This window comes from Nicotiana tomentosiformis, chromosome 4 (genome assembly GCF_000390325.3).
Source record: "Nicotiana tomentosiformis chromosome 4, ASM39032v3, whole genome shotgun sequence".
In the NCBI taxonomy this organism is placed as follows: Eukaryota; Viridiplantae; Streptophyta; class Magnoliopsida; order Solanales; family Solanaceae; genus Nicotiana; species Nicotiana tomentosiformis.
In genome coordinates, this window is record NC_090815.1 from 7,409,592 (window position 1) to 7,435,548 (window position 25,957).

Here is a 25,957-nt window from a genome sequence, read left to right on the forward strand (position 1 = left end):
TGCCAGTTGAGATACGACGAGCAAGAGCTGATAAGTTCTTGAACCTTCGACAGGGTAATATGAGTGTACGAGAGTATAGTATACAATTTGATTCTTTAGCAAGGTATGCTCCCCATATGGTGGCCGAAATGAGTGATAGGGTGCATCTGTTCGTGAACGGGTTGGGACCACATCTGATAAATGAGTGCACAACAGCCTCCTTGGTAGAGGGCATGGATATTTCCCGTATTCAGGCTTATGCCCAAACCCTAGAGGATCGTAAGCGCCAGCAAAGGGCAGATAGGGAGCAGGATAGGGGCCAGCATAAGAGGGCAAGATTTGCAGGGTATTCTGATGAGTTCAGAGGCAGTATCATGCCCCAATCTTCGAGGAGTTCGGCGCCACCTATAGCTAGTGCTCCTCCACAGTTTCAGAGGCCTCGGTATGATCGATTTACCTATTCTGGTTCAGGTCAGAGTTCGAGGTCATCAGGCTTACAATTTCATAGAGATACTAGTCAGACAAGACCCCCAACACCTCGTTGTGATCAGTGCGGCAAGGCCCACTTTGGACTGTGCCGTCGAGGTTCCGATGCGTGCTATTCTTGCGGACAGCGTGGCCATATGATACGGGATTGTCCTAACAGAGGAGGTGGTGGTATGGCTCAACCGACTGGATCTGTGTCTGGTTCTTCCTCATCAGTTCGACCTCCAGCACAAGGTTTTCAACAGTCGACAGGTCGTGGTAGAGGTAGAGGTTCAGTGCCGAGTTCGAGTGGTGCTCAAAATCGAACCTATGCTCTAATAGGTTGACAAGATCTCGAGTCATCTCCGGATGTTGTTACAGGTATATTGTCTGTGTTTTCTTATGATGTATATGCGCTAATTGATCCAGGATCTACCTTATCATATGTTACACCCTTTGTGGCATGTGGTGATCAAGCTTGATATGTCTAAGGCCTATGATAGGGTTTCATGGAAGTACTTATTGCATGTGCTAAGGAAGATGGGATTTTATGAACACTTCATCAACATGGTATGGAACTTGATGTCAAATAACTGGTATTCAGTATTAGTGAATGGGCAGTCCTCAGGGTTCTTTAAGTCGACAAATGGTGTGAAACAAGGAGATCCCCTATCTCCAGCATTGTTCATTTTGTCAGCTGAGGTACTTTCCAGGTCTTTGAATAAGCTCTTTGAAGACAAGTCATTTGTGTGATTTGGAATGCCTAAGTGGTTTAATCCTTTAAACCACTTGGCATATGCTGATGATACGATAATCTTTGCATCTGCTCATCCTCCCTCTTTGAGCAAAATTATGGCAGTGTTGGGGAACTATGAGAAGATATCAGGTCAGATGATCAACAAAGATAAGAGTTCATACTACATGCATTCAAAGGTTGCTAATAGATTATTTTAGGCAGTTGGAGCTATTACAAGATTTGCAAGAGGTAAATTCCCCTTCACATATCTAGGGTGTCCTATTTTTTATACTAGGAGGAAGGACTATTATGAGGATCTTATCGAGAAGGTGAAGGCTAAATTGCATTCATGGAAAGGAAAGCTGCTGTCATTTGAAGGAAAGGCAACACTCATCTCTAGTGTGTTGCAAAGTATGCCAGTTTACATGTTATCAGTCCTTGATCCACCAAACAGCATCTTGGGGCATCTACATAAGACTTTTGCTAGGTTCTTTTGGAGGACAAAGGAAGAAGGGAGAAGCAGACACTGGGCTTCATGGCAAAATCTTTGCCTTCCTAAAGAGGAAGAGGGGCTAGGTTTTAGGTCCTTAAATGATGTCTCAAGGGAACTGTTTGCTAAACTATAGTGGAGGTTTAGGACCACAAAATCTTTGTGGTCTAATTTCATGTGGAATAAGTATTGCAAGAAGGAGCTACCAACAGTGGTGCATTTTAGGGGAGGGTCTCATGTTTGGAGACAAATGCTGAATGCTAGGGAAGAAGTAGAACATGAGATCGTATGGGAATTGAAGAGTGGAACAACTAATATTTGGCATGAAAATTGGACTGGATTGGATTCACTTTATCACGTATTACCTGAAGACTTTCTAATCAATGAAGGCCTTCAGGACGTGGCAGAACTGCGGCAAGGGGAAGTATGAGATGATCAGCTGCTAGATCAAACTTTCAATGAGGAAATTGCAGAACATATAAGGCTAAATGTGCACTATGAAGGCAGTGAGGGATATTGGGATAGGTCATACTGGATGCCAACTCCTTCAGGCAAGTTCAATGTTAGCAGTGCTTGGCAAATATTAAGGCATAGGGTTGATCTAATCAGGAATTCAAGTTAATGTGGATTAAATGTTTTCCATTCAAGATATCCTTCTTCTTGTGGAGATTGTGGAGGCAGAAAATAGCCACCGATGACATATGGAGGAGGCAAGGGCAAATGGTGATGTCTAGGTGTTGGTGTTGTCAGCAGCCCCAAAAGGAATCCATTGAGCATATATTTGTCACAAGTCCTACTGCCTCTAAGGTATAGAACTTGTTCATGGGGGTTGCTGGAATTTCTGTGCAATTGATTCAATTGAAGCAGATTATAAGGCATTGGTGGTATGCTCAGTGTTGTCCAAAATTAAAGCCATTATTTCAAGCAGTACCAGCTATCATCACTTGGGAGCTTTGGAAGAGAAGAAATGCAAGTAAACATGGTGGTTCAGTGTCCACAAATAGGGTGATTCATGAGATAAATAGGACATTACATCAACTGGCAAGGGTGAGGTATGCTTGGATCCCTAATATTCCATTGTTATGGATAGACATAATTCAATACTTTGAAAGATATAAACCTATATTGATCACTACAAGAGTAACATGGAAGCTTCCTTTTCATGGTTGGTACAAATGTAATATTGATGGAGCTTCAAAGGGCAATCCTGGACCTAGCTCCCTAGGCTTTTATGGAGGGATGATGAAGGTGATGTGGTGTATGCTAGGTCAGTAGACCTGGGAGTGATAACTAATGTGGTGGCTGAAGTTAAGGCTATTCTTCAAGGGTTGAAATATTGTATGGAGCATGATCTTCACCCTCTCATACTGGAGACTGATTCATTGGTGATGAAGAAGACGATAGAAGGGGAATGGGATCCTCCTTAGATAATTGCACAGGATGTGAAAAAAATTATAGAGATGAAGGACAACTTCAATGTGATCTTTCAACATGTGTTCAGAGAAGGCAACTCAGTTGTTGGATTTTATAGCTAACATTGTGTTCTCTTTTGAAGGTACATTTGAGTTTCATTCATTCTCTGAACTGCCTAGTGCAGGGAGGAGGTTGATCAATCTAGACAAATCTCAATCACCTAACCTTAGGGTTAGGATAGCAAAGAGAAGAACCCCAGACTGATGGCTTCACAAGATTAGACTCTGCACAAACTGATATGTCCAAATGCTAAGGAAAATGCTGAACCCATCATATGGTATTTTTGGAGATTGTTGAATCATTTCTCAGTGGTATTAGCATGCTTTAATGCTCAATATGAGGATGGTTTAGCAATGTTTAGAATGATGTCTACATTAAAGGTTCTAGTAGGGAAGGATCTGAGCTTACAAGATCACAAAAAGGCATAATTTCAAAGGATGGCCTTTGCCTTGCAAAGCCTGCTTAATTCCTGGCTTTTGCCTTGCAAAGCCAGCCTAAAGCCAGCTCATGCCTGGCTTTTGCCTTGTAAAGCCTGCCTAAAGCCAGCTCTAGTCTGGCTTTTGCCCTGCAAAGCTTGCCTTAAGCCAGCTCAAGCCTGGCTTTTGCCTTGCAAAGCCTGCCTAAAGCCAGCTCATGCATGGCCTTTGCCTTGCAAAGACTGCCTAAAGCCAGCTCAAGCCTGGCCTTTGCCTTGCAAAGCCTGCCTAAAGCCAGGCTCCTCTTTTACACATTAATTTTGATGAGTGAACACATGATTAATACTTGAACAAAATCAGTCCACTGCATATAGAGATCATATAGTGGCTACACTTGGAAGACTATGCTGGCTTCAACTCTGTGGTGGAGATGTTTGGAATTCATTTTAGCCTATGGACAATATACCCTGGCACCTGATGAGAGCTTGATAGGTGCTTCTTGGTATTTGCCAATGACAATTGGATTCACATACACTAATAGGAGAAGGAAGCATTCAACTTATCATGTTGTAATAGCTAGTTCATTAGATTTTAGTTTTTCTATCTTTTTAATAGTTAGTAGCTTCATGCAACTTTTATTTTGGTTTGGACATTTTGTAAGCTTTGGACCCATTTTGGGATTTTATTTATATATTAGCCACTAGGCAAGTGCTGCCGAGTGGTATAGTTGCTTTAAAAAAGTACACTTTTTAAGATTAGCAAATAATAATTGATTTCTAAGAACTTCAAAAACTTGTTTTAGGTGTTCTACATGCTCTTCTAAAGTGTTAGAAAAGATCAAGATATCATCGAAGTACACCACAACAAATTTTCCATGAAAACCCTTAAAGATATGATTCATTAATCTCATGAAAGTGCTAGGTGCATTAGTCAAGCCAAAAGGCATAACTAACCACTCATAAAGCCTATAATTGGTCTTAAAAGTAGTTTTCCATTCATCTCCAAGATTCATTCGAATATGATGGTAACCACTTTTTAGATAAATTTTAGAAAAGATTTTGGATCCATGTAATTGATCCAACATGTCATCAAGACGAGGAATAAGATGGCGATACTTTACCGTTATCTTGTTGATTGATCTACAATCCACGCACATCCTCCAAGTTCCATCCTTTTTGGGTACTAATAGGACGGGAACAGAGCAAGGGCTCATGCTCTCTCTCACAAAGCCTTTCTCAAGCAGCTCCTCAACTTGCCTTTGAAGCTCTTTTGTCTCTTCTGGATTACTCCTATAAGCAGGCCTATTTGGGATTTGTGATCCGGGCACAAAATCAATTTGATTCTCAATGCCACGTAAAGGTGGAAATCTATTAGGAATATCTTCAGGAAAGACATCTTCAAAATCCGACAAAAGAGAAGAAATACTACTTGGCAATGAAGAAGTTAGTAACTTAGAATTAATCAAAGCTTCTTTGTAAGTAAGTGGTATTATGGGCAACCCCTCTTTTCTTGCATTTAAACACTCTTTGGCTTTTATATAAAAACTCTTTTATTTATTTCCTTAGGCTCTTTTCTCTCACCAAGACTTTCTATTTTTTCATTCAAGCCCCTTTTTATCTCTTCTCTCAAATTGTTGCCCTCTCTCTCTTTCTCTCGCCCATCTCTCTCTTTTTCTAACTCTTGGCCTCCTTTCTTTTCTTTTTCCTATAGCTTACTTTTTATCCCTCTCCCTGGTTTTCCCATTGTTTCCCTTAATCTCTTTTGATCTTCAAATACTAGAGAAGGAGATAAAGGTGCAAGAGTAAATTTTCTACCATTTAGCTCAAGAGAATATCTATTCTTCCTTCCATCATGAAAAACATTCCTATTATACTACCAAGGACGACCCAGTAAGAAATGACAAGCTTGCATAGGGACTATGTCACAAAGAATATCATCCTCATATCTACCAACATTGAATGAAATCATGCATTGTTTGTTTACCTTTAGTTTATCACTATCATTTAACCATTGGAGTCTATAGGGAGTAGGGTGTTTCATGCATGCAAGTCTCAATTTTTCCACAAAGTATGAACTCACCACATTAGCACAACTACCACTATCAATGATCATAGAACAAGTTTTTTCCTTTATCACACACCTAGTATGGAATATATTCTCCCTTTGTTCTTCACTATTGCTTCCCAAATTGATAGTCGTAATCCTCCTAACTACTCCAATCATGCCATCATTAGGTAGTTATATATCATCATCATTACTCACATCTCCCTCTTCTTCCCCCTCACTTTTTTCACTCTCATATCCTCCATTTTCTCTAAGAATGATGTTTCTTCTACTTGGACATTCATGCACATATGTCCCCTTACTTTACATTTATGACACTGAATAGAATTAGAAGGTGTAAAAGATTTAGGGTTAAAGGTTTTACCTCCCTCTTTGTTCTCAAATTTACTGTTATCCTTGTCTTCTTAGGGTCTAGAAGAACTCTTCATCTCTTGATTCGACCATGGCTTCTTGGAGATGGTGTTTGACCGACCTTTCCATGAGCTAGTTTGCTTTCTTTTATTTTGATTTTCTACCTTTATAGACAAGTCAACTAACTCATCTATTGTTACATATTGTTGTAATTTTACTACATCAGCTATTTCTTTATTTAAACCATTTAAAAACCTAGCCATTGTAGCCTCTTCTTCCTCCATACAATTAGCTTGGATCATAGCCATATCCATAGCCCTAAAGTACTCATCCACAGACATGGACCCTTGCTTCAATGTTTGAAGGCGTTGTTGTAGCTCTCTTTGAAAGTGTGATGGTATGAATCTCTTTCTCATCACCCTCTTCATCTCAGCCCAAGTAGCAATTGGTGCTTGTCCTTCTTAAAATCTGTCCCTAGTAAGATTTTTTCACCAAATAGCAGCATAGTCAAAAAACTCAACAATAGCAAGTTTAACCTTCTTACCCTCAGAGTAGTTGTGACAGTCAAAGATGGCTTCAACCTTTCTTTCCCAATCAAGGTACAAGTCTGGATCCCTTGTTCCCTTGAAAGATGGCATCTTCATCTTTATACTGCTTATATTATCATCTTCTACTTTACCTCTTTGTCCCCTCTTATCTCTTCCCACCCTATCAAAATCAATATCATTAAAATTATCTATAGGGTTTTCTTGATTTACAATGGGAGCAAGGGGTACATTTCTCCTAGCTCGGGGCCTAACATTATTTTCCCTTCTAAGTTCAGCTATTGTATCATTTTGCTCAGCAATGGTGTCCCTCATCTCTTGGAGTTGCAAATTCCACCTTTTGAATTGTTGATGCATAGCTTGCAAGGTAAAATTATTTCTTGCTTTGATTTCGGCTTCTTGAAGAACCCTTCGTTCATCATCACTACATGTATGTGACATCTTAAATAATTAAACTGTATCAGACAAATTGAATTTTTCCTCAATTGTTCTCACACACACTTTGCCTTTTTTTCTCTCTCTCGAAATAACCTTTGAACAAAATACTTTGTAGATTTATAGTTAAACCCAACTCGTATAAAGTTCTTAGTAGTAAAATATAGATTTTTGGAGAACAAATAAAAGAAAAACCAAATCCTAGAACTATTAGGCTCGGTTGAAACAAGACACGAACAAAAAGGAAATGATTATATATTTAGATTAGAAAGAGTAAGAAAAATTGAATTTTTGTCTTATCTTTGAAATCTGGGATCCCCTCTTCTTGTTTCCTTTGGTAGCTTTTGGAAACAAATTAGATACAAAAAAAAGTTCCTAGAGAGCAAGCAATTTTCTTTTTTAAAATGATTTTTGTTTTTTTGTTTTTTTTAACTTATTTTTTTTCGCTCTTAGTATTCAAGAATTATCAAGAACGGAACCTTGATAGAACCGCTCTGATACCACTTGATAACGACAACGTCGGGAATCCAAACTAGAGTAACAATTTGAAAAGTAAATGCAGAAGCAATAACAATAAGGAATTGAACAACTAGAACTAAAGGGCAGAAAATAAAGGATATGGAAAAATTCAAGGAAAGAATTCCAAGAATTTCCAAAAACGCAAGTTCTATAGCCTTGACAAGATCAAAGCAACAATGTCTTGATTTATTGAAGAAATCCAACACCTTTACATAAAAGCAAATCAAAACAATAGATTCAGATCTTGACCGCTTTACGAGTAACTTGAGACAACAATTAATAACTAGTATTAATCGCCTTCTAAGAATACAACAAAGGAATTAAAGATATCACAATAGAGAAGTAATCTTACTACCTTGAACTATGAACTAGTAAAGGTTGAAAGATAAATCTCAAAGCACAAGTAACAAAGGTTCAAAAGAACTCTCAAAGTATGATATATTTAATCAATAATAAAGTGTCTCAATGAATGAGAAGAACTCCTTATTTATAGGAGTACTAAGACACAAAAAGTCCTTAAAATTAAGTAGGGTGGTTGCTAAGGCATAAAAAGTCATTACAATTAGGTAGGGTGGTTTGCTAAGGAGTAAGAAAGTCATTACAATTATGTGGGTGGGGTGGGGGGAGGGGGGGAATCCCTTTGGGGCAGATTTGGACCTTAAAACTACTAGTTTGGGCCATTAATTTGAACTCCAATTGGGCTCCTTTTGAAACACCCCCATTTGGACCTCTTTTAAGCTCATTTTGAGCTCCTTTGGTGGACTTCGGGGGCTGATTTGGTGGCCCAATCTTCCTCCTCTTGGACTTCAATTTAGATCACTAAATAATTGTAAAACTTGGATAATTCATATACTTCGGGCTTGAGATCTTCCTCTACAATTAAAAGCTTCTTTATTTTCCATTGAAGTCCAGCAATCTTAGAGTGCAAGTGTGCAACTCTTTAGCTTGAGATCTTGTAAATGGCCTTGGAGCTTCTAAAACTCTATCCTTGTCCTTGGTGCTATCATAAAAGCACGACAATATGAAGATCCTACCTTAGTAAGATTGAGAGAGGGCATTCAACAGTGTAAGGTTACAACTTTCAAGATCGGAAGAGATGGGGCACTGAGATACCAGGGCCGATTATGTGTGCCTAGTGTGGCAGGGTTGCGAGAAAAGATTATGATTAAGATTCATCAGTCCCGATATTCTATCAATCCCGGCTCGACAAAGATGTATCATGACGTTAAGGAGTAGTATTGGTGGGATAACATGAAGAAGTCTATTGCAGAATTTGTAGCCCAGTGTCCTAATTGTCAACAAGTAAAGATCGAGCATCTGAAACCCAATGGGAGGTGATTAATATGGACTTCATTATTGGATTACCTCGCTCTTATCATAAGTTTGACTCCATCTGGGTGATAGTTGATCGACTTACAAAATCTGCCCATTTTCTGCCAGTTAAGACAACTTACACGGCTGAAGATTATGTGAAGTTGTATATCAAGGAGATTGTTAGGCTTCATGGTGTGTTGGTATCTATTATATCAGACCGATGAGCTCAATTTACGACTAAATTTTGGAGGTCTTTTCAAAAGGGTTTAGGCACACAAATGAATCTCAGCACTGCATTCCATCCACAGACTGACGGACAGGCTGAACGTACCATTCAGACGCTTAAAGATATGCTACGAGCATGTGTTCTAGATTTCAAGAGGAATTGGGATGACCATCTGGCACTCATAGAATTCGCCTACAATAATAGTTACCATTCCAGTATTAAAATGGCCATGTACGAGGCACTGTATGGGAGGAGATGTAGATCACCAATTCGATGGTTCAAAGTCGGTGAGACAGAATTAAATAGGCCATATTTGATTCACCAAGACATTTAGAAGGTGAAAGTGATACAAGAGCGACTGAGGATGACACAAAGCAGGCAAAAGTCTTATTACGATGTCCGACGTCGTGATCTGGAATTTGAGGTTGGTGATTGGGGTTTCTTGAAGATCTCGCCGATGAAGGGTGTTATGCATTTTGGGAAGAAGGATAAGCTGAGTCCACGGTATATTGGACCGTACAAATTCTTCGACGAATTGGACAGGTTGCTTATGAGTTAGAATTTCCATCCGAATTGGAATTTGTCCGCCCGGTATTCCATGTATCTATGTTGAGAAAATGTATTGGAGACCCTTCTCGGGTCGTCCCTATCAAAGATGTACAAGTTACGGAGGATCTATCATATGAAGAAGTGCCAGTGGCTATATTAGATCGACAAGTCCGCAAGCTGAGAACAAAGGATGTAGCTTCCGTCAAAGTATTGTGGAGGAACAAGAATACAAAAGAAATGACAAGGGAAGTAGAAGATGAGATGAAGTCTAAATACCATTACCTGTTCCAGATTGAAGATAACGAGGATGTCGGGGGAAAGCAGGACGCATTAGAAGGTGAAACGACTCTATGAGGTAAGCAATAGATTGTGAATAATTATTTTTAATACAAAATGGTGATATGTAGATAATGTACATATCCATAATGCTTTGTATAGTCTTGTAAGGCCATAGGTTAGGTTTAACTGCTTGCAAGTTTGGCTAGTGTCCATTTTATAGGGGAAACTCAGCCAGAAATTTCTGTCAGAATCCACGATGAGTTACACTCCCCATAAACTCTTACATTCATGGACGAATGTTCCTAAGTGGGGGAGGCTGTTACAACCAAAATTCGCATACCTTAGATCACGCCGTAAGTTATTCGACGTAAATCCGAGAAGAGATTATCTTTGAGATGATAAGAAGTTAATCCTATTGGTCTTAAACAATACAAGGGTATAAAAGAGTGGTTAACAAGTATTAGAAGTTAAACGAATCAAGGATGTTGTAACCCGTATTTTCGGGTAAAACTAGAGGTTCTTAATTGTCCCAAGAGGTCATGTTTTAATGTATTTGAATCATATAATATATGTATCATAAGTCTTGAAGTCAAGCGAGTTATGAAACAAAAGTCGACAAAGGTTGTCGCAACTTACGTTTATAATTTTACTTAAAATTTAGGTAAAATATTACTATGTTTTTATCCCAAAATACTTGTAATTACGGGGTGATATACCCACTAAATTGAAGATCTATGAGTCTAGTTTCCAACGCATTAAACCATTCATCGATACGATCTCAGAATAGAGAGATATTCACATTTTTGCGAGACTACGCCAAGCAGCTCTCTATGGCCCCCACATAGGCGGTTTAAGACATATGGATATATATAAGATGCCTCAACACCATTTTAAGTCATTATTTTTCAGTATATTCAGACCTTAGAACCCTAAAAACATTCTCTCAAAGTTCTCTCATGATCCAAGACCCAATCAAAGGGCAAACAACACAAATCAAGTGTCGGGAATCCCGTGGCGCTAGTAAGTTTCTTGTTCTTCTTGTTGTTGCTGATTTTTGTGTTGTTCCAGCTCGTATGGGAGGTTTTTTTTAAGTATTTTATGTTCTGTAAATACTCCCTCAAGTTTTTTATATCAACCCTAGGTTATTTCAAGTCTTCTAAAGTAATTCTAGTGCCGGAACACCCGAATTGATTGCTAGTTTTGCTTCCTTGTTCTTGTGGAAGCATTGAAGGGATATTTCGTAGAAAATTAAGGTCAAATTGGATTTGTTCTTTCCATTTAAAGGTAAGTAACCTCTTACTCTACATGTATTTAAGATTATCCAAGTTGCGGCTAAGTCGTTGAAGCTAGAACTTGTGAAATATATATCGAAAGGCTTGGTAGTAATGTTGTTAGTTAGTGGACTATTTTGGGAGGCTCAATATGATTATTGTTGATGATGTTTCGGCTGTTTGGTTATTGTCTTGACTTGTGGGGAGTCATATAAATAGGGGAGGTGCTGTCCGTTTCATCGTAAAATAGGTTGCGGTCGATACATAATAGTTACGACGCTTAAATGATAACGATAGTGTCATTTCTCTTATTGTAGACTAAGGAGTCCTGACATTTGCATAGCTTGAGGTTGAGAAGTATATACAAGGTATGTGAGGCTATCCCCTTCATTATTTTGCACGACTCTGATTGTACATAATGTAATGAACAAGCTTTCAAATATACTCTACTCTTAGAAGCTAGCAGTACTTATATTGTTGCCCTTCTTATGGAACGATTGATGTTGATGTTACTTCTCTTATTATTATGTTATCAATGTTGTTGGTACTTCCTGAATCTTATAAGATTCTTGATGAAGAGTTAATCCTAATAGCGTGTATGGAGGATACCGACATTACATCACTCCGAAAGGTTCAAAATGTGATTCCAATGAGTCCAACACGCATTATATATATGTATCTATTTTACTCTACCGAGTCGCGCTATAGTCGGCCGGGTACGGCACTTATTGTGCAACCACTGATCAGTTGGGTTTTACCGAGTTTCACGTGGCCGGGTACGATTCTACCGAGCCTTATGATGGCCGGGTACGTTTTACCTAGCCTATTACGGTCGAGTACGATATGATGATGATGATGATGCCCGCAGAGGCGTATGTTTTAAAAGTTTATGTATGTATGTATATATATATATATATATATATATATATATATATATATATATATATATATATATATATATATATATATATATATGTATGTATCATGCATTTCATGTCAGTAGCCCTCATAGGTACCCAGATGTCACAGGTTGTATATTCTTTATCCATGTTTACATTACTGTTCTTACTTATGCTTTCCTGCCTTACATACTAAGTACTTTATTCGTACTGACGTCCTTTTTATTTGTGGATGTTGTATGTCGTATTGCAGGTCCTGATAGACGGGTAGAAGCAGCTACCCCACCACAGTAGGCTGCCCAGTTCAGCGGTTATTGGCGAGATCCCTTCTCCGGACCTGCCGTGGTCTTGGTATGAATTTTTGTTATAGACATTATGGGTATGTCGGGGCCCTGTTCCGGCAATGTTGCAGCACTTATGTTCCTTTAGAGGCTCATAGACAAGTGTCGACTCATGTATGGTTTGGAATGCCTTGTCGGCTGATTTTTGTTGTATAGTCTTTCATGGCAGCGTGGTAGCTCCTACCTTATATATAGTTTCTTGACAGTCTTGTCGTCCCATGTTATGTATGTTCATATCATTATCTTTCATTCTTGGCTGTTCATGATCCATGTCTACCATTTATATTGATATTGTCGGCCCTTAAAGATAATAAGAAAGGTTAGATAAAATGTACGTTGGTGCTCGCCAAGTATGACCCGGGTGCTAGTCATGACCCTCCAGTTGGGCCATGACATCGGCGACTCCTCCTCCTCCTCATCCACTAGACGATGCAAGGGGGAAGCCAGAAACTATGTTGTCGATATATTCGCAGGCAGAGAAAAAACTGATGCTGAGGCAGCAGTAGGCGGGGCTCGACGATCGAGCACACCTGGCTGCGGCGCAAGAAGGAATAAAAGAAGACGACCAGGCAGGCCAAGCCGCGGTCACAATGGGAATAGACGCTAAAGAAGAGGCATCCTTCCTTTTACAAAATGCAGGAGGAGGAGCCCTCGGCCTCCTCGAAGATCGTCAAACTGAAAAAGAAAGATTGAAGGTTATCACCACCAAGAATAAACCGTAACGAGCAAGTGACCATGAGGTCAAGATAGTAAACATTTATACAGGTGAACTCACTGGCCAAGGAAGAAGCAGGCCCGAACTTCTTGAGAAAGCCAGACCATTCACAAATCCCCACAATGTGAGGCAGAATTCGGCCAATCCAGTTCGAAATGTCCCTGACCAAAGGAGGATTCATAGTCTTGGTTGTACGAAGAAGGGACAAAATTTCAGAGCCGGTGACTAAGACAAATCAAATGCTTTTAACAAAAAATAGATACTTACGAGCGTGATGCCAAGTCTCAGGGAAGTCGTTCGCGTTGGTCACCACGTCTACGGTTCTGACAAAAAGGTAGTTATGCCAGAACTGACGATTTGCCTTGTCATCCATATTCACCACCAGGCATTTACCTCCTCGGTTGCGAAGGTGCAACATCGTCCCCGTGTAGAAACTAGGGGCGAAGAGATGCATCAGATGGCAGAGTGTGACATTGACCCCGGCCAACTCCATAAATTTTGTGAGCATCCTAATAAGCTTGTAGATGTATGGAGAGAGTTGGGCCGGAAAAATGCCATAATATCTGCAAAATTCCTCCGCCAACGGTAGAAGGGAAGAGTATAGACAACATGGAAAGGATATGCATTGAACGCGCAGTACACGGGGCAGTGGATTTGTACCATATCACGCTCTGCTGGGACCAGATCGATGTGGGCAGGAATGCTAAATTTTGCCCTAAGTTCAGCTAGATCGACCGCTTTCATCGCTGATTCCGAGACCTCGGGATCGCCTTCAGGTGACTTCGAAAAGTCGTACCTAACTTTCTCACTACGAGGAATTATTTCCTCCACCGTAGAAAAATTCTCATCTTCAACAGCGACAGAGATGCCATCAGTGCGAGGGGGCATAAGCACCGCCAAAGGGACAGGGTCAGTTCTCGCACCAGAATCAGAGGATACATTAGCCATATTTTTGAAAGAGGATATTTAGGCAACGAAGTATTATAGGCAATAAGAATCGCTAAGACTAGTAAAGAAGATATACAGCAATGGAGGAAGAAGAAGAAGAAGAAGGCACTAGGTTTTTATGAGAAAAATGTGTAGGGAGAAAATGAATGTCGCTACCCCTCTCTTTATAAGAATTCAGGCATCAAAACCAAGAGACTATGTCATCATTACCTGGCATTGGAGTCGAAACGGCAGCCCCCAACTGACAGTCGCACGGAAAACAACGCAAAGCATAGGGAAAATGCACCATAATGACGCACGATGTCATAATGTCATTCTGGTGCGGAAGCGACACAACCCAAAAAGTTGCGCTTCACGAAAGGTCACGATGTCATCTTGTCTGAAACATCATTGCTTGACTCGCTCGTCCAAATTCTACCAACCACAGTAAATAGAATCTGCTCATTAAGGTCGCATGAGGCCAGCCTTAATAATCAGATGGACTAATTGTATGGGTTGATATCTATATCAGTACTTGGGACTAAGTGTCACGCCCTAAAATCGAGGAGCGCGATCGGCGCTCAACCGAGAGAACCCGGCCGAGCAAGCCTGTTAGATTACCTTGTATCCAAACTCATCCATGAATAAAGAGGAGATGTACTCTATTAATCAGCACTGAAAAGATTTGATTAATAACTTCTATTTCATTCCCATTAGCAGCTTCATTCATATTTTCCAAAATATTTCGCATTTATAGAATTAATGAAAAACATGATTTCCAAATATCAACATTTCTAGTTCAATTCCCAACATCAACCATAACCCGCAACCTGTCTACGGAGCCTCTAAGTACAATAGAAGAGTAATATGGAAATGCCGGCAACAAGGCCCCGACTATACCTCAAAACACAGTATATGAGAGACAAAAGATACATGACCCCGAAATGAAGTGGGGCTCACCAAATCAGTTGAAAAGAGTGTACTGCTATCACTGATCAATGTCGCGTGCTGTAGAATCACCTGCATCCCTTAAAGATGCAGCCCTCCCCCCCAGCAAAAGGGACGTTAGTACTGTCGAATAACACTAGTATGTATAGCTAAAACTCCGCTTTCAAAATAGAATGCCCATATAAGAAAATGCAACACATATAAACAGCAAATCTCAATCAACAATATCCAAATGTCCAGTTAAAACATAATAATTTTCAAAATACGAACTTCATATACAATTTTGGTTGGGAGATCATTAGCACCGATATTCCACCGTCTTTGTTAGCACGGAGTCCGATCACGCCCGATCGGCTAGACCATCTCCCCACGGACAATGTGGTTTGACAGGTGATGTGAAAGAAAGTTGTTACCAAGAGTAGTACCACCATGTGCACAACATGGAGTCTGATCTCCACCCGACCAGCTAGGCCGTCTTCCCACATATGCCGTATGGGTTGACTTTTCCATTTCCACAATTATTACCAGTTCATCCCAATTAAGGGGAATAATATTATAATTTTATCCCAAATAAGGGGAATAACCACAATCCACACCTACACCGGCACGTGTAGTTTCAGGTGTGGGCATTATGACCCACCCTTCCTCGGTTTTACTAATGATGCTCCTAAAAATATTTTATTTATTTTATTTGCACATAGAGGTAAAATAAATACAATTGTACTCACCTCAACATCTTTCACATTGTAAAAGTTCTCATTAGTATTTCCAGTCATTCACAACGACAATATTCCTTTGGCTCATTTGGCCATTCACATGATTCTTTATTCCTGGCACGATGGCCGTATTTCATATTTCACATTTTCACCTCTTTCAATTTCAAAGATCACCATCAAATATCAACATATAGAATATTTCAGAAATCATATACTTCAAATCTATTTGAAATGGGAACTTCAAACACAAATGGTTTCTTCCCAAAAGAATGAGGCATACCAACCAACAGTAGAAATACACATGAAAAATCATAAACAATCAATACACCATTTACTCATGCAATACTCTTCCCCAGAAATGACAATGTACAATTTCAACACATGAGTATATAGAACTCGAATCACACTGGATATATTTATAAAGCAAAACATTAGTTAAAGCAGCCACTAATGGGCATGAATTGAGTACAAAAGCTCTTAGGCAAATTCTATTTTTTCAAATCACTTTTAACACTGTTGAGTCGAGGATCATTTCATATTCTTTATCGCATTCTTTCAAATCATTTGCACGACTAGCCACAGTCATAACTTAAAATCTTGACACGTTGGCCATACTTTATATCCCCAATTCAATTATTTCATTTCCAACCACCTTTATAGGTTATCAACAATAAGACATTTCCAATCAAGACTTTAGGTACACATATGAGCAATTAAGAGTCTTAAGAATATTGAGATTTTCTCACACGATTTGGCATACTAGCTTTCATTTGAAATACGATTCAAAGCCATAACATTTTAATACGCAACCCATACTTTGAAACTTACGGGAACATTATGAAATTCAATTCCAAGAGAGAAAGTTTAGCCAACATACCTTGATGGAGCCCTTTAGCGATATTAAAACCACCAACTACTCTTACAACTTCAATCTACATCAACACAATTCAATTGGATCAATATTAGTAAATATTTCCAGGTTTTTGGTCATTTTGACATTTTATCAAACACCTAGAGTGCATAGCATTCAACTACCTCTAGTAATATTGTTTCTTCCTCCAACAATACCTCCTTACCACCAACAAGAGATACTATAACATTCTTTATCCACTAACTACCTTCTTAGCATCATTATAATCATCAATGAACTCACATCTATCAAATTTTACTAATTAACTCGTTACAAAATTTCTACCACACCCAATAATCTAGTTTAAGTATTTATGGCTTCCAATCACCATCTCATAAGTGCTAGTACTTATTCCTTTCTCATTTATTCACTAACAATCCATGCATGTAGGTTTAAGGGTGAAATATTACCTCTTGTAGACCAAATTTTGAAAGTCAACTTTTGGGGTGTTCTTAAAATTTTGAGAAAATCCTATGGAATCCAATACAAAACCTTGTTGTAACTAGTGATTGAGAAGTGAAATCATCATAAAAACACACTTAAAAACTCACCTTAGATGTGTATTTGAAGCCTTGGCCGGATCTGTGGTGGAGAGAAAGCCCTAGTCTTGAAGAAATTACTTAACCCCTCTTTATACCCGTCCTTGGGGGTATTTAATGGGTTCCTACATGCGCGGCCGCGCACTTGAGGCAGAAACTCTCAAATATACGCGGTCGCGCATCTGGATGTGCATATGATACATGTTCAATAAAATGGCCACAACTTTCTGTATACATATTCAAATGACAAACGGTTTGATGCGTTGGAAACTAGATTCAAAGGGCTTTAATTTGATAAGTAGATCACAACCTAAGTCATTATATTGAGGGAGTTCTATTCATATGAAGTTGGGTCTTATGCCAATTAAAACATCATTTTTACTTACTGTGTCCAACTTGTTCCACACAAGTTCTTGCCATTCCCAAAACTCTATAGTATATTCCACCACACCTTAAACATACATTATCAATTCAACATGATGTGGCTCTATCCCATAGGTCTCCTTTAATACTCAAATACGTTATTCACAAATACCGTTGGCGCATTTTAAAATCTTAAATCATTAGAAATTTATTTTACGGGGCGTTACACTAAGCAATATCGAGAAAAGAGTCAGCTGAGGTCGACCAGGAGATGGCAAAACCCGTGGTCGAGATGCAGAAGATGGTCGGTGTCGAGTGTCGTAAAAAGAGCTGTAACAGCTAGTTTATTAGGGCATGATATTAAAGAGAATATTCCATTGGATATTCTTTGTACTTATACTACTAGGGTTTATTGGGGGTATGTCCCATATAAATAGGAAAAAAGATAATGAATAGGGACATGTGATATTCATTTTGATAAGAGTAGCTAAAAGATTCTCTTCCTCTTGAAAAGATACAAAGAACACCTTTTTATCAAGATTCTTGTTCATATTATCCTTCACTTTTCCATTAGATCCGAGAAGATTTCGAATGTTCTAAGATTTGTCTATCACCCATCATTGTGAGGAGTAATAATCACCTAACTTATTATTTATTGGGTGAATCACTCATCCTATTTACTCAAATGATATTTATTGCTATTTATTATCAGCCACTCTTCCATTATTACTTATACTTTATGACTATTTAATGCTTGTTATTGTCAACCCCTAAATGGATCTGTCTCACCTCACACACGTTTTTAAAATTCACGTTTTCAAGATTCGCACATAAAAATATTATTATTAATTAGGTTTAACCCGTTATTATATAAATATAATAGTTCTATTTATACTTTTTGGTCAAATAGCTAGGAATATGTAATTTTCATCTAGATGAAAGAACATAATGCAACATGACAATCGAACTTTTTGTTTAGTGGTTAAGATTTATGTTCTGGATAAAAAAATACACTATCTTTTGTACAAAATAATTTATTCGTGTCAAGACATGCATCAAATCAATAAGCGTCTGATGTGTATATTTTAAATATGCTTTTAATAATTTATGTTTTGAATTTAATTATTTTCTTCGTTTCAAATTAGATGATATATTTTACTTATCGGGAGTTAAATTATATAAAATTTGACCAACATTTAAAATATATTTTTTATTATATTAACATAAGAAAAATTATAACTTATAGTATTTTTTGTATAAATTTTTGAATATTTAAATTTTAATTTTAAAATATTGAATTGAGCTGAGAATGAAATGTGTTATCTATTTTGAAAGTAGACGGAAAGAAGTAAGTTTAAATCTTAAATTATCTTTTCATTAATATATGCAAGCTGTTTATTTTGCTCCTAAATTTTCATTGTGCTAGACAGGTGTGACTCACTTCCCGACCTACTTTAAACTCTTTTATCGGATAGTGAAAAAAGAAAAACTCTATTTTTTTAAAAAGGCATAACGATCGGAGAAGAATAATTAGCCGCGGAAGACCGGTTCGCCGTCGTAAATGGACGGAGTAGGGGCCAGACTAGGCCGGTCATCTAACAGGTACGCGCCGACGACAACTGTATTTACTGGGCCGGTTCGGAGGTGGAAGAAGAAATGGATCCACGGAACGCCGCCTAGCTCCGGCAACAACAACCGTCCAACTGCTAACGGTGGCGTTAACGGCAGTAACGGCTCTCATCTCCTGCTTTTTAAATGGACACCCATTACTTCGAGCCAGAACAGTAACGGCGCTACTAATAGTTCTGCTAAAGATGATGGCTTCATAGATGAGCAGCCACCTAAGCGCAAATTCAAGTACATTCCGGTACTAATCTGACTAATTACTTCTTTTAACCTACAAAATTGTGTGTGCATTATCGGAGATGAACTTTATCTACTGTGTATTGTATATAGCACTAACATATAAGCACACTTAACAATGTTGAGCAATTTCAACGAGCTTTCATTTTTCTGTTATATTTTATTTTCGTCGGATGTACTCTTTCTTATGCTGTGCTATGGGGAAAAGATCAGATTTTTCCAAGTGGATTAGGTGGTGGATGATGGTTTAGGGTTCTGGGTTTAAGTACATGTGTTGGTATGTTGGTGGGAGGTAGCATGTATGTGATGGAATAGTCGAGATGAGCATGCTAGTTCAGACACCATCTGTCTAAATTTTTTTTTTATATGTAGTGGGGTTTGGAAGAACTTGTAAGCTAAGGCGGATATAGTGTTTCGTTTTGTACATAGAAGGCAAAGAAATTCAGTTCATGAGACCATAGTTCACTTGAGCGGACAGGAAGTTTCTTACCTTAGCTAGATCTTGCTAGTGCCACCTAATAGGAAGGTAAGGGGGTGGATGTGTGGCATTTGGAGTTGTCTTGCACGGGCACACATTGGTTTCACCTCGACCTGATAAGTTCACACCCATTGTCATGAGAGAGTAGTTAGGTATAGTGGTACACTACAGTCAACGACTTAAAATGCTTGATCTGCCTTACTATTGGTTAGATATTTGGGAAGAAGATGAAACTCCAGTTGAATTTTTGGGAAGTGAGGTTAAGGGATATGTCTAACCGCAGGACTGATGTATAGTTTTTGATTAAGATGAAGCAAGTGTTTAGCTATTATGTCCTGAAACGTGGGAAATTCAGAGTTCTTTGTGGATCTTTTAGTCAGTTGGGGAACAAACTGTGGCACAAGAACCATATGACTACTCTTCTATGGTGCAAGTTGTTAATATGAGAATTGGTGGTGGCCTGAATCTCTGATTGACTTTTATATGCTTTGAAGTTGTAGTACCATCTTTATAGGTAATGAAGTGCTAGTTTTTATAGACAACCATTTTCCCTCTCCATCCCACCAAAAAGATTCTGTTTTATCCCCTTGAGAAGTATAATTCTCCCTTTTCACCTAATTTAGCTTGACTCTTCTACGTATGACCGAATCGTTCGTTCTTTTCCATCTATTTGTTCCCCCTTTTCCGTCGTGCAGATTCAAACATGATAGAAGGCTGAGTACTCTTAAGACCTCATACTGATTAAATAGAAGTACTCTTAGACTTCATTTTTTTTGACAAGGAAGTACTCTTAGACTTCCTTATGTTATTCTCGTGTTGCTGATTTATTTGGTGTGTAATTATGAGATTAGCAAGATAGCGGCAGAGCCAGTGGTTTAAAAAAAAGTACTAGAATGTCATAGTTGGTTTTTGAATCTATGACCTAAAGCAACTTTGAACACAATTTACCACTACACTACAATATTCCCTTATTATTAAGGGCATTCAACAGTTTATATATGTCAAAAATAATAATTTTCACCCTATTTGTGCGCTATAATTTTTGACGAGAGGGATTCAATTGAACCCCCTTTCCTTCCCCTAGCTCTGTCTCTGTAGCAAGATCTGGAAACAGAGAAAAATGTCAATGACATAAGTTGGCATAAATTTTGAAACGTTAGGGAGTAAAACAGTGTGTGTGTGTTGGGGGGGGGGGGGGGGGGCAGTTTGGTACCTTTGTTTTCAATTCTCTACATATATTGTTAATCATCCTTATGTTTTCCGGTTGGATTTTTGAGCCCTGGAGAGCCGATCAATTAAAGGATGTCTTTTTAGATAGTTGAAGTCCATATTATGCGATTTGCTAGGTTGCCACCTACTGCCTAGGGAAGGTCCTTTCGGTAACTTCTTGAAAACCTTCAGAGACATGCTGAGATGTTTGGGCGCTTGTGCCATTAAAAGGGGCAAGGCAATTTGCATTCGAATTGTGGACATTCTCAGTATGTCTCGTGGATATAAAGAGGCAATGCCAAATCTAATCTTCTCTAATTGTGTTATGATATTTCTTATATTTCTTTCCTTCAATTAGATTGCTTCTTATATGTCAACAACAACAACAACAACCCAGTATAATCCCACTAGTGGGGTCTGGGGAGGGTAGTGTGTACGCAGACCTTACCCTTACCCTGGGGTAGAGAGGCTGTTTCCGATAGACCCTCAGCTCCCTCCTTCCAAGAACTCCCCTCCTTGCTCTTGGGGCGACTCGAATTCACAACCTCTTGGTTGGAAGTGGAGGGTGCTTACCACTAGAGCAACCCACTCTATGGTGCTTGTATGTCAATGAAGATAATCAGATTTTTTGTGCTGTGTGAGTATACTTTTTCATTTCTTAAAATTGGTTGAGATAGATTAACGTGCTTGAAGAACAAAAGAATGACGCATCAGAACAAGCTGAAGATGATATTAAAGCAATTGAGAGTGACACAAATAGTGAAGAGCCAACATCTCAGGCAGATGGTTATGATGAAAAACCCGACATCAACGACATGCCCATGGAAGAGACTCAGGTACTTTAATATCTTTGCGACTGCTGTATGAAAATTGTGGGAAAAGAGAGCCAAAGGAAAAAGATTTAAAAATAATTTAGTAAGGTTATTTGCATTTTCATTTGCTGTACGAATGGCTTGGAGCTTTTTCAAATGAGAATCGGAAGGTATATGACAGTTGTAGGTTCTATCTTTTTTAAAGTAATTGGATTCACGCTATGACTTCATACAACTAATATTCATTCATTTGGTTCTTCTTTTTTTTTTTGTTCTATTTGATCTTTGTTTTTTTATAGTGCATCCCGACCTGCCAGATTTTTAGATTTTTAACCTTTTCTCCTCTCTTTTTCTGTTTGATGCCTTTCTTTAGCTTCTCAGGAAGTGTTTTTGAGAAAATAGGTCATGATTTCTCTCCCCACTCGTTTTTCTTCTGTTTGAACTTTTATTTGGTTATACACTCCTGTTTTCTGGCTCCAAATGCAATTCAGATTTCATGAGTCTATTGATGATCACATGAGATGATAATGTGCACGAGTATCTGAATTGTGTTTTTATCTTTCAGGCTCCGCAGAAAAAACCTCCACAACGACAAGACTTAAATGAAAGGACTTTGGACTTGTCTTTGGGTTAGAAGTCTCACGACGAAAACAATTCTAACTCAAAGACAGATCAGGTAACATATATTCAGTCAGACAAATGAACTCCAGGAGCACTAGGTCATAATGGGTTTTCCATGTAATATTGCCTTGTACCAGTTGAGTGACTAAACTGCCTTTGTCTTCCATGATATTGGCTTAGGGTGATTGTATTCTGTAGCCATTGTTTACTCTGTAGAGGATTCGATTTTTCCGGGGACTATATAGCGGAAATCTTTATGTTGTTGTATCACATTGAAGTGCTAGACGCAGTCCATGACGTGTGTGCTGGACGCACCTCACAGGTAGAGGTGGACCAAGGATTTTAACACGTCAGGGGGCACCGCTATTCTCTTCAACCAGTGCCTCTTAAAGGTTTTTAGTGATCATTTTTAACATATACGCATATACATATATAAGATTTTTGTCGAAGTTTAGGACCCCTCAAGGTTACACATAGGTCCGCCTCGTCACAGGTTCAAACCTTGTTGCATACAAAAGCATGTAGTTGAAGTATTTTATTTCATCATAAATATCTTTGCACAATCATATGAAATTGATTACTCCAGGAAAGACAAACGAGAGACAATGAAACCCCTGATAATTTGATTTGAGATTAGATGAAAGATGAACAACAAAATACTCTCCAATATAAGTATACTGATAGTTTCAAACTTTCAATCTAACTTGTTCTTTTCTTTTTCTAATTACGTACATACAATAATAGTGTAAAATTATACTACCTCTCAGTATAATTGTCTGATCATAAACTAATGTTTAATTAATTTTAAAGTAATTGGATAGTATAAACTTTTAATAGCACTGTTTGGTGGGAAAGTTGAGATCCGTTTTCATAAAATTGAGCTCTAAGAATATAGATAAGTTCTTGCTAAAAATCATTGGACTTTCCAAGAAGCTCAAAAATAAAATTATAGGCCAAGTTCCTCATTTGACCGCTCGGCCAAAAATAATTATATCTTCTAGTCAAAGATACAAACATTAATATATTAATTATGTATAAAATATATATATTATATGTTTAATATAAAAAATATATATTTTTCGATTATTATTTTTTTGGAGAGGCTATATAGTATAGTTTTCCCTACTGAAAATCAGCTAGTTAGGGAGCGTGCGTACGTCCGTTAAGATAATAGACTTGGATATTGCACGGGGCCCAACAATTTGATTTATAATGTGCTAGTATAAAATAGGAGTACAACTTTATTAAATAATGGAATCAAAATATAACCATAAAGGCACATCAACAGATTGTAATTTGGAGAAACAACCAGAAGAATTGGAGCTTGTCACACCGACCTTGCTCAGTGCGATTTATATTTCCTGTGTCGTTTGCAAAACTTACATAGTAGCTTTTAGCTAAGAATTGCAAATCATTAGTAAAACTATATACATATGCTTGTTATAAAATAAAGACCGTAAAGTAAAGACAAGTATAGAGAGAAACTGATATATTATTCAAACTTCAAACTTATGTACATAATGAACTGAATTCTCCTCTATTTATAGAAGAAAGCAAGCTGATGTGTAAGCTGCTACTGTACCAAATATAGATAATCTTCTACCGGGGGTAATGTTTATCCATAACGGGGTATCGAAAGAATAAGCTCATTGTATCAGATATAGATAATCTTCTACCGGGGGTGATGTTTATCCATAACGGGATTCTGAAAAAATAAGCTTCTTCAGGAGACTTATTTCCAATAGAGTACTAAATAGATAAACATATTTACAGCGGAGTCTCATATAGATAAGCTTCTTCAGGAAGCTTATTTACAACAGAGTACTAAACGAACATCCATAATAATATATTTATAACACTCCCACTTGGATGTTCATTAAAAGATAATGTGCATCATTAAAACCTTACTAGGAAAAAACCCGAGGGAAAAAATCCTAGTGAAGGAAAAAGAGTACACATATTTAGTAATACGCATAACTCGTTGTCTAAAAAAAATCTTATAAGGAAAAATCTTAGTAAGGGAAAAAGAGTATAGCGCATATTTTACTCCCCCTGATAAAAATTCTGTTTCAAATATTTGAGTATCCGCATTCCAATCTTATATACTATCTTCTCAAAAGTTGAAGTTGGCAAAGATTTAGTGAATAAATCTGACGAATTGTCACTTGAACGGATTTGTTGCACATCAATGTCACCATTTATCTCCTTTTATAAATTCCCCTTTAATTGGGCTATGCATGTATCATTGTCTTCGTATAAAATTGTGGATCTTTTATCACATTCCAAACCACATTTTCCTTGAATAAAATGAATCACTGATCCTGACCATACACATTCCCTACTTGCTTCATGAATAGTTATTATCTCAGCATAATTTGAAGAAGTAGCAACAATAGATTATTTTGTGGAGTGCCATGATATGACAGTACCTCCATATGTAAACATGTACCCGGTTTGAGATTGAGCTTTATGTAGATCAGATAAATAACCTGCATCTGCATAACCAACAAGATCTACACTACATTTGTTAGAATAAAGTAAACCCATATCAAGTGTTCCCTTTAAATATCGCAATATATGCTTAATCCCGTTCCAATGTCTCTGTGTAGGGGAATAACTATATCTTGCTAGTAAATTAACAGAAAATGCTATGTCAGGCCTTGTAGCATTAGCAAGATACGTAAGTGCACCAATTGCACTAAGATAAGGTATTTCGGGACCAAGGAGTTCCTCATCCTATTCTGGAGGTCGGAACAAATCTTTATTCACTTCAAGTGATCGAACAACCATTGGTGTACTCAATGAGTGCGCTTTGTCTATGTAAAAGCGTTTTAAGACCCTTTCTGTATAGGCAGATTGATGGATAAAGATCTCGTCCGCTAAATGTTCAATTTGCAAACCAAGACAAAGTTTTGTCTTTTCAAGATCTTTCTTCTCAAATTCTTTCTTAAGATATTCAATTGCCTTTTGGAGCTCTTCTAGAGTTCCAACAAGATTTATGTCATCAACATAAACAACAAGTATAACAAATTCTGATGCCATTTTCTTTATAAAAATACATGGACAAATAACATCATTTATGTAACCTCTTTAAGCAAATATTTACTAAGGCGATTATACCACATATGCCCAGATTGCTTTAAACCATACAAAAATCTTTGTAATTTGATTGAATACATTTTACGATACTTTAAACTATATGCTTTAGGCATTTTAAATCCTTTAGGGATCTTCATATAGACTTAATCAAATGAGTCGTATAGGTTATGACTTGCATTTAGATGGCATGAAATCTTCAGGTGTTTGGACTACCAGTCTGATCCTCACAATCTTTTACAATATTGTGAACTATATTGTATCAAATATATCACTGGCAATCATTTTGTATCGGTTCCTAAGCGACATAACTTGTTGAGATCTCATCACTTTCTTTATTTTCAGGTACCTGAACTTCTTCTGGAGTTTTATGAAATGTTATTCCGTGGGCTCTTCTAGAGCTCATTT

General features: G+C 37.9%; 1 protein-coding gene across 1 annotated transcript; it reads left to right on the forward strand.

Moving 5' to 3' along the window:
* Nucleotides 1-18,895: 18,895 nt before the first annotated feature.
* Nucleotides 18,896-22,723, forward strand: LOC104118049 (uncharacterized). Its single transcript, XM_009629221.4, has 3 exons — nt 18,896-19,337; nt 21,698-21,856; nt 22,398-22,723. Exons 1-3 carry the CDS (start codon nt 19,032-19,034, stop codon nt 22,464-22,466), a joined length of 534 nt encoding a protein of 177 aa, XP_009627516.1. The 5' UTR covers nt 18,896-19,031; the 3' UTR covers nt 22,467-22,723.
* Nucleotides 22,724-25,957: the final 3,234 nt, after the last annotated feature.